The sequence below is a fragment of the Rattus norvegicus genome, chromosome 2, assembly GCF_021556685.1.
Source record: "Rattus norvegicus strain SHRSP/BbbUtx chromosome 2, alternate assembly SHRSP_T2T, whole genome shotgun sequence".
NCBI classification, from domain to species: Eukaryota; Metazoa; Chordata; class Mammalia; order Rodentia; family Muridae; genus Rattus; species Rattus norvegicus.
Window position 1 is genome coordinate 143,181,520 of NC_141535.1, and position 15,501 is coordinate 143,197,020.

Sequence of the window (15,501 nt, forward strand, 5' to 3'; positions counted from 1 at the left end):
AGAATATAAATTAGTTTCATAGGCGATATATTGAGCAAATAGCTGGATAGAGAAATTAAAGAATAGGATACACCTTTAGTAAGACTGAGGGTGTCCCTGGAAGGATTTACCTTTGTCTAAACCTAGTTTAGAAGAGGAAACAGGAACTACCGTGGTGTTAACTAGATTAACCAAGATACTATCTTTCCACTGAACTAGTGCCTCTTTGCTAGAACATAGTTTAGTAAATGCAGACAAAGTATCGAAAGTGAATGGTCTCTTGCTGGATTCAGTTAAAAGGAGATTAGGGTCATAGGCATGAGCCACAACACTGAGATACGTTGGATTTTTTTAATTCTTGAAAATATTTTTTTTTGGTTCTTTTTTTTTTTTTTTTTGAAAATATTTTTATTGACATATAAAGTTGGATCTTTAATTTTGAATTTTACAGCCTAAATTACTCTCACCACTAGGGGGCAGCAACTTAGGACGGAAAACAAAACAAAACCAGTCCAGAAAGGAAAGCCTTGTTTTAAATTTCTATCTCCCCATACATCTGTAATGCTCTAACCTCGGTACTCAGCGATGCCTCATATGTAAAATAGAACATAAATAATTTAATGGGAAGTTTCATTTTTCAGCCATGGCGGTGACTGTTCAAGAAAGCGCACTTGATACACTTGTGTATCCCCCAACTGTGATCCCATCACCTTAATGCCAATACTACCACTCTACGGAGGACAGATGTCCTCTCTCCTGTAAATCTTGTCTTGGTAGCTTCTTTAAGTTTTTATTGTTCAATTTATTCATTTGTTCTATTTTGCTCCTTCTACTTTCATGGCTGTTCAGTCTTGGGGGCAGTTTTGATGACACCCTCCCGTATTTCAAGTTTCCTTGTCCTGTGTCCCTTCCTGAGCTCTTTCAGAGTAAAGATAGACACATGGACCGGGTAATATGGCCAGTTGAAGTTTTCTTTAGATCTAAGGCTGAGGTGAGATCCTTCTGTTACTGTTTTGTTTTCTGAGACAATCTTATAAGGAATCCCAGGCATGAAATGCCCCTGCCTCTGACTCCCAAGTGACTACTGGCAAGAGCCACTAGGTTCAGTGAGACGAAGTCCATGATGCTAATTAAATATTGACATTTTAAAACAAGTTATATCACTCAGTGCACCATCGTAGGGCTTCACGAACATTTCTCTGTCCTAGATCTGCCTCATTAAGGATTTGCCCTTATATTTAAAAGGAAAGCATTACCTTGCCACAGCTAAGCAGTAGATGGCATTCTCCCGTGGAGTCCTCCCACTGTGCTCTGAGAAAGACTTGAAGAGGGACCTCAGCAAACAATCACCACTGGGCGGAGTGCAATAGAACTGTGGGTGTGCATAATGCACTCTTGAAACTGGAGGGAGAGGGACCTGGGGGAGATAGGGATTTTTGATGTTCTTTTCTTTTCTAGCCGGGGCAGCGATTTTTTTCTGGTTTTCTTGTTGATAACTTTGCACTTCTGAAAAGTTCTTTGCATCTACTAAGGATGGAAATGTGAAGATTTGTTTTTTGGTGTCGTGCTGTGACATTGGTAAGGAACCAATAGGTTTCCTGCTTGGCTGTTGCTTGCAGGGTGGTAGTTTACTCTGGGCGGTATGCCAACTCTTGTCTTCAGCCTTGTACCAGCTCTTGGAAGTCATTTTGGGCTTGGTGAAACCATCCACCATCACAGTGTCTCCAACCTTTGCCCCAGAGACCCTGGCTCTGCTAGGCTGGCTTTTATGGCACCGACGAGTCTGAGCTCGGAGAATCCATTGCTTTATTTTAATATAAATCCTCATTGGGACCGAAAGTTTTAGAAAAGAAACAGTGGACCATATTTTGCTCAGTAAATACAGCACACAGTCTTTATGCTGGTGTTTCGACGCAATGGCCAGGGGAGATTGCCCTGCCGCGTTCTTACATTCCAGGCACAGGACACTGAAGTTGACAAAGGCCTTCAGAATTAACAGCTGGCCAGCTTCTGCAGCCGCATGAATAGGACAGTTAGAGACATCTGTGTGAAGGGCTTCGTGGCACCATGCTCGGCAAGGGTGAACGCCCACTGCCTCATGGGGCTGCGCACCCTGCTTCAGAGCCCACTCAGTAAGCTCAGTGTGTCCATGAAAAGCAGCGATGTACAGGGCTACCCTTTTCTGGTACCTGAATGAGTGGAACAGATTTGGCACAAAGGGTTAGTAAGTCAGCGAAACAGCAAAACAGTTATGCTAGATAAAAAATACTCCTGGATCCCGGCCCACAGCTCCCTGCTCCCAAACCCCGTGGGAGAGAGAGCTCATCACCAAGACGTGCTGGCAATCCTGAGACTGCAGGGCAGGAGAGAACGCCACTTCTGTCCACCTTTGCCTATATCCCTGGCCCAAGAGGAAACTGGAAGATAGGGGCAGTCAAGCTGCAGGAGCTCTGCGGTTGAGACTGCACCTGGATCTGAACGGACCCAGTCAAACAGCTCCCTGTACCCAAATCCGGTGGGATGGAGAGCTAGACCTTCAGAGGGGCAGACACGCCTGGGAAACCAGAGGAGACTACTCTCTCCCCACATTTCTGACACTAGAGGAAAACAGTGCCATCAGGGTCCCCTGCGCACAGGAACCCAGAAGGAGGGGCAGGCCCTTCTGGTTGCTGCCCTCACGGAGAGTTGAAACCCAGCCCAAGGAGCCTGAAACCAGAGGTAAGACCAACTTTTCTGCTCCAAGTGACCTGCCTGGTGGACTCAGGACACATGCCCACAGGAACACCTGAAGACCAGTAGACAGGAAAGACTACACACCTGAAAGCAGAACACTCTGTTCCCATAACTGGCTGAAAGAGAACAGGAAAACAGGTCTACAGCACTCCTGACACACAGGCCTATAGGACTGTGAAGCCACTGTCAGAAATAGCAGAACAAGGTTACACCAGAGACAACCTGATGGCGAGAGGCAAGCCCAGGAACCCAAGCAACAGAAACCAAGATGACATGGCATCATCAGAGCCCAATTCTCCCTCCAAAGCAAACACTGAATATCCAAACACACCAGAAAAGCAAAATCTAGATTTAAAATCATATTTGATCATGATGTTGGAGAACTTCAAGAAAGACATGAAGAACTCCCTTAGAGAAACGCAGGAAAACATAAATAAATAGAAGCCTATAGAGAGGAATCACAAAAATCCCTGAAAGAATTACAGGAAAACACAATCAAACAGGTGAAGGAATTGAAAATAAAAATAGAAACAATAAAGTACAAAGGGAGACAACTCTGGATATAGAAGCAAGAGACAAGGAGCCGTAGATACAAGCATCACCTACAGAATACAAGAGATAGAAGAGAGAATCTCAGGAGCAGAAGATTCCATAGAAATCATTGACACAACTGTAAAAGATAATGTAAAACGGAAAAAGATACTGGCCCAAAACATACAGGAAATCCAGGACACAATGAGAAGATCGAACCTAAGGATAATAGGTATAGAAGAGAGTGAAGACTCCCAACTCAAAGGACCAGTAAATATCTTCAACAAAATCACAGAAGAAAACTTCCCTAATCTAAAGAAAGAGATGCCCATAAACATACAAAAAGCCTACAGAACTCCAAACAGATTGGACCAGAAAAGAAATTCCTCCTGTCACATAATAGTCAAAACACCAAATGCACAAAACAAAGAAAGAATATTAAAAGCAGTAAGAGAAAAGTAACATATAAAGGCAGACCTATCAGAATTACACCAGACTTCTTACCAGAGACTATGAAGGCCAGAAGATCATGGACAGATGTCATACAGACCCTAAGAGAACACAAACACCACCCCAGGTTACTGTATCCAGCAAAACTCTCAATTAACATAGATGGAGAAATCAAGATATTCCATGACAAAACCAAATTTACACAATATCTTTCTACAAATCCAGCCTTACAAAGGATAATGAATGGTAAAGCCCAGACAAGGAGGCAAGCTACACCCCAGAAAAAGCAAGAAACTAATCATTTTGCAACAAAACAAAGAGAAAACAAGCACACAAACATAATCTTACATCCAAACACGAATATAACAGGAAGCAACAATCACTATTCCTTAATATCTCTCAACATCAATGGACTCAACTCCCCAATAAAAAGACACAGATGAACAAACTGGATACACAATGAGGACCCAACATTTTATTGCCTACAGGAAACATACCTCAGACACAAAGACAGACACTACATCAGAGTAAAAGGCTGGAAAACAACATTCCAAGCAAATGGTCTGAAGAAGCAAGCTGGAATAGCCATTCTAATATTGAATAAAATCGATTTTTCAACCAAAAGTCATCAAAAAAGATAAGGAAGGACACTTCATATTCATCAAGGGAAAAATCCACCAAGATGAACTCTCAATCCTAAATATTTATGCTCCAAATACAAGGGCACCTATATACATAAAAGAAACCTTACTAAAGCTCAAAGCACACATTGCACCTCACACAATAATAGTAGGAGATTTCAACACCCCACTCTCATCAATGGACAGGTCATGGAGACAGAAATTAAACAGAGACATAGACAAAGAGAAGTCATGAACCAAATGGACTCAACAGACATTTATAGAACATTCTATCCTAAAACAAAAGGATATACCTTCTTCTCACCAGCTGATGGTACTTTCTCCAAAATTGACCATATAATCAGGCACAAAACAGGCCCCAACAGATACAGAAAGATAGAAATAATATCATGTGTCCTATCAGACCACCACAGGCTAAAGCTGGTCTTCAATAACAATAAGGAAAGAACGCCCACATATACATGGAAGTTGAACAATGCTCTACTCAATGATAACCTGGTCAAGGAAGAAATAAAGAAAGAAATTAAAGACTTCTTAGAATTCAATGAAAATGAAGGTACACCATACCCAAACTTATGGGACACAATGAAAGCTGTGCTAAGAGGAAAACTCATAGCTCTGAGTGCCTGCAGAACGAAACAGGAGAGAGCATATATCAGCAGCTTGACAGCACACCTAAAAGCTCTAGAACAAAAAGAAGCAAACACACCCAGGAGGAGTAGAAGGCAGGAGAAATAATCAAACTCAGAGCTAAAATCAACCAAGTAGAAACAAAAAGGACTATACAAAGAATCAACAGAAACAAAAGCTGGTTCTTTGGGAAAATCAATAAGATAGATAAACCCTTAGCCAGACTAACCAGAGGACACAGAGAGTGTGTCCAAATTAACAAAATCAGAAATGAAAAGGGAGACATAACTACAGATTCAGAGGAAATTCAAAAATCATCAGATCCTACTACAAAAGCCTATATTCAACTAGGCTTTATCCCAGGTATGCGGGGATGGTTTAATATACAGAAAATCATCAACTTAATCCACTATATAAACAAACTGAAAGATAAAAACCACATGATCATTTCATTAGCTGCTGAGAAAACATTTGACAAAATTCAACACTCCTTCATGATAAAAGTCCTGGAAAGAACAGAAATTCAAGGCTCATACGTAAACATAGTAAAAACCATATACAGCAAACCAGTCGCTAACACTGAACTAAATGGAGAGAAACTTGAAGCAATCCCACTAAAATCAGGGACTAGACAAGGCTGCCCACTCTCTCCCTACTTATTCAATACAGTTCTCGAAGTCCTAGCCAGAGCAATCAGACAACAAAAGGAGATAAAAGGGATACATATTGGAAAGGTAGAAGTCAAAACATCACTATTTGCAGATGATATGATAGTATATTTAAGTGATCCCAAAAGTTCCACCAGAGAACTACTAAACCTGATAAACACCTTCAGCAAACTGGCAGGTATAAAATTAACTCAAATAAATCAGTAGCCTTCCTCTACACAAAAGAGAAACAAGCTGAGAAAGAAATTAGGGAAATGACACCCTTCAAAATAGTCCCAAATAATATAAAATACCTCGATGTGACTTTAATGAAGCAAGTGAAAGATCTGTATGATAAGAACTTCAAGCCTCTGAAGAAAGAAACTGCAGATCTCAGAAGACGGAAAGATCTCCCATGCTCATGAATTGTCAGGATTAATATAGTAAAAGTGGCCATTTTACCAAAAGCGATCTACAGATTCAATGCAATCCCCATCAAAATTTCAATCCAATTCTTCATAGAGTTAGACAGAACAATTTGCAAATTCATCCGGAATAACAAAAAACCCAAGATAACTAAAACTATCCTCAACAATAAAAGGACTTCAGGGGGAATCACTATCCCTGAACTCAAGCAGTATTACAGAGAAATAGTGATAAAAACTGCATGGTATTGGTACAGAGACAGGCAGATAGACCAGTGGAATAGAATTGAAGACCCAGAAATGAACTCACACACCTATGGTCACTTGATTTTTGACAAAGGAGCCAAAACCATCAAATGGAAAAAAGATAGCATTTTCAGCAAATGGTGCTGGTTCAACTGGAGGTCAACATGTAGAAGAATGCAGATCAATCCATGCTTATCACCCTGTACAAAGGTTAAGTCCAAGTTGATCAAGGACCTCCACATCAAACCAGACACACTCAAACTAATAGAAGAAAAACTAGGGAAGCATCTGGAACACATAGGCACTGGAGAAAATTTCCTGAACAAAACACCAATGGCTTATGCTCTAAGATCAAGAATCGACAAATGGGATCTCATAAAACTGCAAAGCTTCTGTAAGGCAAAGGACACTGTTGTTAGGACAAAATGGCAACCAACAGACTGGGAAAAGAGCTTTACCAATCCTACAACTGATAGAGGGCTTATATCAAAAATATACAAAGAACTCAAGAAGTTAGACTGCAGGGAGACAAATAACCCTATTAAAAATGGGGTTCAGAGCTAAACAAAGAATTCACAGCTGAGGAATGCCGAATGGCTGAGAAACACCTAAAGAAATGTTCAACATCTTTAGTCATAAGGGAAATGCAAATCAAAACAACCCTGAGATTTCACCTCACACCAGTGAGAATGGCTAAGATCAAAAACTCAGATGACAGCAGATGCTGGCGAGGATGCAGAGAAAGAGGAACACTCCTCCATTGTTGGTGGGATTGCAGACTGGTACAACCATTCTGGAAATCAGTCTGGAGGTTCCTCAGAAAATTGGACATTGAACTGCCTGAGGATCCAGCTATACCTCTCTTGGGCATATACCCAAAAGATGCCCCAACATATAAAAAAGACACATGCTCCACTAGGTTCATAGCAGCCTTTTTATAATAGCCAGAAGCTGGAAAGAACCCAGATGCCCTTCAACAGAGGAATGGATACAGAAAATGTGGTACATCTACACAATGGAATATTACTCAGCTATCAGAAACAATGACTTTATGAAATTCATAGGCAAATGAATGGAACTAGAAAATATCATCCTGGGTGAGGTAACCCAGTGACAAAAAAACACACATGGTATGCACTCACTGATAAATGGCTATTAGCCCAAATGCTTGAATTACCCTAGACGCACAGAACACATGACCAAAATGCGATGCTTCACTCTTTCTTTAAAAGGGGAACAAGAATACCCTTGGGAGGGAATGGGGAGGCAAAGTTTAGAACAGAGGGTGAAGGAATGTCCATTCAGAAGAGAAAAACTATATGGCCCCACATGTGGCCCATAAATATACAGCCACCAAACTAGATAAGATGGATGAAGCAAAGAAGTGCAGGCCGACAGGAGCCGGATGTAGATCTCTCCTGAGAGACACAGCCAGAATATGGCAAATACATAGGCGAATGCCAGCAGCAAACCACTGAACTGAGAACGGGACCTCCGTTGAAGGATTCAGAGAAAGGACTGATAGAGCTTGAAGGGGCTCGAGACCCCAAAAGTACAACAATGTCAAGCAACCAGAGCTTCCAGGGACTAAGCCACTACCTAAAGACTATACATGGACTGACCTTGGAGTCTGACCCCATAGGTAGCAATGAATATCCTAGTAAGAGCACCAGTGGAAGGGGAAGCCCTTGGTCCTGCCAAGACTGAACCCCCAGTGAACAGGATTCTTGGGGGGAGTGCAGTAATAGGGGGAGGATGGGGGAGGGAAACACCCATGTAGAAGGGGATGGTTAGGGGTCAGATGGATGTTGGCCTGGAAACGGGGAAAGGGAATAACATTTGAAGTGGAAATAAGAAATACCCAATCTAATAAATATGGAAAAAAAACTTATAGTGCCCATCCATTACACTATCCATGAGCAGGATTTGGAGGGTTTGGGATATTGGTGCAGTGGGTAAAGTGCTTCAGGTAAACCTGTGACCCAGTGCTGTGAGGACAGAGGCAGAGTTGGTACGACTGGCTGCCTGCTGACCTGGCTGAAGGGCCAGAGAGACCCTGTCTAAGGAGACTAAAGTGGGGAGTGATAGAAGACACAACATCTTCCTCTTCTTCGCGCTTCCATGTACCCCCCCCCGACACACACACACACACAGACACACACACACACAGACACAGACACAGACACACACACACATACACACACACACACAGACACAGACACACATACACACACACACACACAGACACACACACACACACACAGACACACACACACACACACAGACACACACACACACACACAGACACACACACACACACAGACACACACACACACACACACACACACACAGACACACACACACACACACAGACACACACACACACACACACACAGACACACACACACACACACACACACACACACACACACACACACACACACACACACCGTAATCAGTTACTTTTGAGACAGGGTCTCCTGTGACCCACACTAGTTTTGAATTCATGTGTAGCTCTGTCTGGGCTAGGACCCTGATCCCGACTCTACCTTCTCGAGTGCTGGGATTACAGGTAGGGGCTCTTGCATCCAGCATGAGCTATAGTTTTTAAAGAAGATCAGTCTTGCCTCTCCCCACCCCCGAATGTCTTCTCAAAACTTGATAGGTAAGTCAAAATTCCTTCATACTCCTCTATGAAGAGGTCTCGGACTTCCAGCCTCTGCCTACCGATTGCCTCCTTTCCTCATGGCTCACCCAGTTCCTTGAAGCTGTTGTCTTGCTCCCAGGTCTTTGCATATAGTTCTGGAATACCTACTTCAACACACTGGGGTTTTTGTTTGTTTGGCTTTTGTTTGTTTGTTTTTCTTTCTCCTTGTGGCCTTTGGAGCTGTTGCTGGTCTCTACCCTTTAGTAAAGCATGGTTAAACTGCCCACAAGAGGGCGCTGTTCTAAAACACCGTATCGCAAACAGCTCAAGGGAGACGGGTAGCAGCTGGTTGTAGTAACACAAAAAAATAAATGCCCAGCAGCTTCTCCAAGCTAGCCACGTTCCACAGCCCTAGACACACATTTCCCTTCATGTAAGGCTAAAAGAGTGAAGTACTGCTCCATGGAGAGGAGAGATTTTATCCAGTTCTCAGCAAACACATTCATTCAAGCAGATGAGATTCAAGCCAGAGGAACACAGAGAGAACGCAGCTCAGCTCCCTATTCTGTTTGGGGTGTAACTATGGCCACTGTGTGCAGAGGGGCTGGGTGGAGGTAATGATGGGCAGCCAAGTCAGTTCTTTAATAAGGCCTCTAAAGGAGAAGCTAGACTCATTGTCACTTCAAAGCTCAAACACAACCAAACACTGAAGCTCGAGTAGCAGCTTTGTAACAATGTCTGTGGTTAAACCGTTGGCTTTCTTTTTAATTAAAAAGTAATTACAGTGATAACTCAATGCAAATTCAACGGTTGTATTTGGAGTTACATTGTTTTAACGGTTGAGTTTAGCTAGGCTTGGGAAGAAGTAGCCACTGTTTTCAACCTATCTCTTGGCAGATTATTTTAAAAAAAAATATTGCTGCTTAATAAAATAATTAAACTATGAGTGGCAAGACATTTATCCTGAAGATAAGGATTTTTAAAGTGTTACTATAAGTATGATATGTGCTAGGTGATAGTGGTACACGCCTTTAACCCTGGCACTCAGGAGGCAGAGGCAGGCAGATCTCTGAGTTGGAGGCCAGCCTGGTCTACAGAGCAAGATCCAGGACAGCCAGAGCTATGCAGAGAAACCATGTCTTGAAAAACCAACCAATCAACCAACCAACTGATAAGCAAACTAATTGCCACAGATTTAATTAGTGTTCCAGAAGAAAATCTGCCTGGATTACAACCCATTACCAGTCCTGGTGACACTTTTGTTATCTTGAGTTATCAAATATCTCAATAACAACAACAATAATTATAAAATAATATCGTACTGAATTGTGTAAGGTGAATTGGTTTGCCACGACCATATCTATAGAGAGAATTCAGGTTGAAGAAGCTTAGAACAAAGTGACTTAAACCCATCTAACATCTGTTTTATCTTTCGTACTTGAGGACTGGTCCTTCTTTTGATAAGTAGCGTTGGACTTTAGGTTTTTGCCCAAGAAGACATCCCATGAGAAATTCCTTCCATCCATCCCAGACATCCAAACGAAGTGTTGTGCCTGCAGATCAAGAAAGACAGTTTATGGTCCGGTCTCTCACCGTGGCTCAGCCATACAGACGTGTTAATGTTACCTTTCTCCAAATATAGCAAGATGCATTGTGAGATGAAGCTTTTGTATCAGGAAACAGGGAAGGTATTTCTGGCTAGGCCTTTATTGGGTAGGGAAAGCCCATCAACACTCATGTACCTTGGCTTTTCCCTCCGTTCAGTGAGTGCATTTAATGCCTAAATGCTGGGAATTTTCATGAAAAAAAAATCCCACATTTAGGAGTAGTTTCTCATTCTTCTCACTTTTTTATGCCCACATCCAAACCAGGACTTCTTAAACTTAAGTAGACATTCCTTTTTGTCCAACAAATTTTATGCAGTTTGGGGTGAATAGGTTTATCAAATAAAAATACACACCAGTCATTTACTTATAATCAATGGTAAAGAATTTATTTAAGGAGCCAGCGAGGTGGTTCAGGAAGCAAAGGCTTGATGTCAAACACGCAGGCCTGAGTTTGAACCCAGTATCTGTGTGGTAGAAGGAACGAGCTGACTCACGCAGGTTATCCTCTGACACAAAAGATTCTGTCGTTAAGATTTAAAACTTTATTTACTTTAACATAAAGATTTAAGTCAGATTTAAATCTTGGGGCTCAGTGGTTCAGAGCTCTTACTGTTCTTGCAAACTCAAGAAGGATGACCAAAATGCAGATGCTTCACTCCTTCTTTAAAAGGGGAACAAAAATATCCATAGGAGGGGATAGGGAGGCAAAATTTAGAACAGAGGCTGAAGGAACACCCATTCAGAGCCTGCCCCACATGTGGCCCATACATATACAGCCACCAAACTAGATAAGATGGATGAAGCAAAGAAGTGCAGGCTGACAGGAACCGGATGTAGATCTCTACACAGCCAGAATATGGCAAATACATAGGCGAATACCAGCAGCAAACCACTGAACTAAGAATGGGACCCCCGTTGAAGGATTCAGAGAAAGGACTGAAAGAGCTTGAGGGGGCTCGAGACCCCACATGAACAACAATGCCAACCAACCAGAGCTTCCAGGGACTAAGCCACTACCTTTAGTTTACCATGTATACTAAAGACTATACATGGACTGACCCTGGGCTCCAACTGCATAGGTAGCAATGAATAGCCTAGTAAGAGCACCAGTGGAAGGGGAAGCCCTTGGTCCTGCCAAGACTGAACCCCCAGTGAACGTGATTGTTGGGGGGAGGGCGGTAATGAGGGAAGGATGGGGAGGGGAAGCCCACATAGAAGGGGAGGGGGAGGGGTTAGGGGATGTTGGCCTGTAAACCGGGAAAGGGAATAACAATTGAAATGTAAATAAGAAATACCCAATTTAATAAAAATGGAAGAAGAAAAAAAAAAAAAAAGAGCCCGAATCTCTTCCCCTGGCTGGTAGAGCCGAGGCTGCACATGGTCTGGAGTTACTGTAAAGAAGTTAGCCAGCAGGGGCTCTCACAGCTCTGGCAGCCTTCCTCAAAAGTCTGGGAAGCTGAAAGTCCTCGAATGGATGGACACTGTCAAACTTATAAACATAACGAGCTTGCCCCATATGGGTTGTACACATGAGCTGCTTCCACAACCCGTGGTGGTGCGGTGGGGGATGGGTTCCATGACCCAGGTCTACCGATGGCAGAGAAATGTGTCAGGTCTGGCCACTTCAGCAGAGGCTCTAAGGGTGTGGCCCACCGGGTCCTCCAAACCCTTGAGGGGCTGAAAATGGTGGAAGAGGACCAAGATGGGGACCACAAGTTAACACCTCAGGGACAGAGAGATCTGGACAGGATCACTAGACAAGTAGACAGGTGATAGTTGCCAACAAGAAGCATTAGAACAAAGGATGCTGGGTTAATAAATCACCTCAATCATAAAAAAAAAAAAAGAACCTGAATCCTGTTCCCACCACCCACATGGTGGCTCACGATTGTCTGTTACTCAAGTTCCAAGGGATCTGATACCCTCTTCTGGTTTCTAGGGCATATACACACCCTGAAACACACACATAAACATGAATAAAAATCAGCCTCTCGGGGGCTGGAGAGATGACTCAGTGGTTAAGAGCACTGACTACTCTTCCAGAGGTCCTGAGTTCAATTCCCAGCAACCACATGGTGACTCACAACCATCTGTAATGAGATCTAATGCCCTCTTCTGGTGTGTCTGAACAGCTACAGTGTACTTATATATAATAAATAAATACATCTTTAAAAAGAAATCAGCCTCTCCTTAGGATTAGTGTATGTTCACAATCCTGTCCCAGAATGCCCTCCATCCCTCCTCTCTGACCATTCATAGTTCTGTATCCCGTGCAGCCCGACCCACATTCTCCTGAATGTCTCCTTGTGATCCCATCAGCTCACACCAACTTGGAGGTGGATTATAACCGAGGATATGTCCTCAGCTCTTTTCTTCCATGTTCCTGCAAACGCCCGATGTATAGGGGCAGCTTTGCAAGTTTCTGTGTGAGGTAGTATGTACACTGACTCACTGCGAAACTCAAATCTTTGGCTTTTCAACCTGGACATGATTGCATTTCCAAAATTTTATTTTCCACTGCTTTTGGAGAATGATTCAGAGTTTCCCTTTGGGTAGCAGCAAAGGTGGTTTATTGAGCAGAGGGTGGAGAGGTTCTCCAACGAGCAGCGTGCTGACCAGGATTCCTCTAGGGAAAGCAAGTGGCTGGCTACTTAGGGAATGCTCGTTATGCCTTGGGAACGGTGAGAGGCAGGCCAAAGTCACCCAGCCAACACCATCCTTCTCTTTGAGCCTTTACTCCAATGTCCATGTTCTCTTAGGTACCCAAGAGGTCTATCTATGATTTCTGGGCTCTGGACTTTGTATCTGAAATCTTCTCTCTCAATTACTCTCACTCCCACTCCCCATGTTCAAATGCCTATTCCTCAACATATCATGAAAAATTTAGAAACTACTTATATATATATATATATCTGGAAAAGCAAGTAATTTCCAAATTCTTCCCAGCGTTAAAATGTCACAATCCAAGAAGTGAGTGAACAGATGCCCTCCAGAAAGCATTCTAGTGTTGTTTTATCTTTTGATCTTTAATTAAAGCACTGGATTATCAGCTGCTTGAGCACAAATGACAGTGAGTCCTACATTCCAGATCACGTAAGCCTCCTGCAAGCACTCAGAACTAGAGTAGCACTCTGGGGACAAATCCTACAGTTTCCCTTTCTCTGATCAAAAATGGAGACAGTAATTGATATCAAAGGTTTTAGATCCTCAATTCCAAACAACGTGGACGTGGATTGCTAAGCAAAGGGAGAAGTGGGAGAAATGTCAGCAAGTGTAGATTCAGCAGTCCCCGGAAGCCAGGCTAGTTAACTCAAGCATGCCTACAGAGCCCTGTGTGTCTGTGTGGAAAACTCAGATCCTTTGCAACAAATGTTACAACGCCCTCACATCCCGAGGTGGTCTGATCTCTAGCAAGGACTCCTTCACCTTCCAGTAATTATTCAAGATCTGAGTCACTTTCTAGCACAGGCAAGACAAATCTAGTGCTTTTCCTTGTTTACATTTGGCCACAGAAGACGTAACCTGAACGCATGGTACTGAAAGAGAATTTGTCGTCTTTTTGTTGGGCAAATTCCAGGCGGCTAAGGCAGCTTTTCATCTTGCACAGCACTGCTGTTAAAGGGGTTGCTTTAATATGATTGGCTACATTTTGGAATGAGATTATACAGAGCAAGCTCCTGAACACTGTATTACAATGCTGCCACCGTGTTAAGAAAGAACATCCGACCTTCTACGGAAATGACCTTTAGAAGACAAAGGTGGTGTTCCTTGAGTTTTGTCCTTCCAGCCTGATGATATTAGCAAAATGTTGCTTTAAGAAGTAGCAGAGCAGAACTGGAGGCAGCTTCCCAGTTCAGAGCATGGGAGCTGCTCTCACAAAGACCCTGGAGCTCAGTTCCCAGCAGTCATGTCAAGCAGCTCATATTGTAACTCCATTCTAGGGGATCTGACTCCCTCTTCTGGCCTCTAAAGGGGTGTGTGTGTGCGTGTGTGTGTGTGTGTGTGTGTGTGTGTGTGTGTGTGTGTGCGCGCATGTGCACACACACACACACACACACACACACATATATACACGCAAATAAAAATAAGCAGAATTGCGAGACCTTCATTTCTTATTCTACAGACTCAATGAAAGAGCCAAGTATCAATAATGTACACCCTCAGTGTCCCTCCTGAGGTTTCACTTGGTGTGATGAAATTTGTGATTTTAAATCTTGATAGCAACTGGGGTTTCCTGTATGTAGGAGATGGAGTGTTCAGGGGGCCAGGAGGCCCGGGAAAGTTATCACTATACATCATTTTATACTTCAGATAGTTAAATCACAGGATGTATTACCTATTTTAGGGTAAATAAATAAACCCAAGAATCTGAACATAAAAACCTAGGTTTCCGTCTCCTCTGGAAAAGCTGCAAAAGCTGGTATAAAAGAGCCCTGGTCCTGGGGTAGCAGCTGACGTGAAATGTGGCGGGCAGTACCGATATCCGTCTGGTAATCCTTGAGGGTGTTGCAGTCATACATCTCCAGTCCCGCTGGTGTCCGGAGACAGTAGACACTCACAGGGAAGCCACAGCTCAGAGTTACCAGCATTCTCAGGTCAGACACCTTCCTATCCAGGATAGACATGTTCTCCTTGATGGCCATGGTCTCCTGGGTCACAGCATTGAACACATAGAGAGTGGGCTTGTCTTCTTTCTGCAGGAGAGCAAAGGGGACACTCACTGTCTGAAGGTTGTGAGGGACTGGACTCTGGGCATTTCTACTCCCATGGCGTGTGTGCAAAGAGGGGAAAAATAAAGCCACTGTTCTTCTGCGGCTTTGTTTCACTCCCCATCCTGAGGACATAACACGGCCCCTGCTTTGAGCCAAGGGATGACGACTCAGGGCTCTGGCATTTATTCTACAGACCCAGATACAGAAGCGGGGGCTGCTAGCTTGTATCATGTGCTTACAGAGGAAACTGTGC

The 15,501-nt window shown here is 43.2% G+C and overlaps 1 protein-coding gene across 4 annotated transcripts in view; it reads right to left on the reverse strand.

The window, feature by feature from the left end:
• The window catches only part of Ankub1 (ankyrin repeat and ubiquitin domain containing 1), a 38,633-nt gene that overhangs the window by 9,195 nt on the left and 13,937 nt on the right, over positions 1–15,501 (reverse strand). For all 4 annotated transcript variants that reach the window (NR_197350.1, NR_197349.1, NM_001433280.1 and 1 more), the window contains 3 exon segments: positions 1,236–2,168; positions 10,368–10,482; positions 15,014–15,230. Coding sequence is in view for 2 of the 4 variants with exons in the window: in NM_001433280.1 (NP_001420209.1) it covers positions 1,236–2,168; positions 10,368–10,482; positions 15,014–15,230 (1,265 nt within the window). In the remaining 2 variants the exon portion in view is untranslated.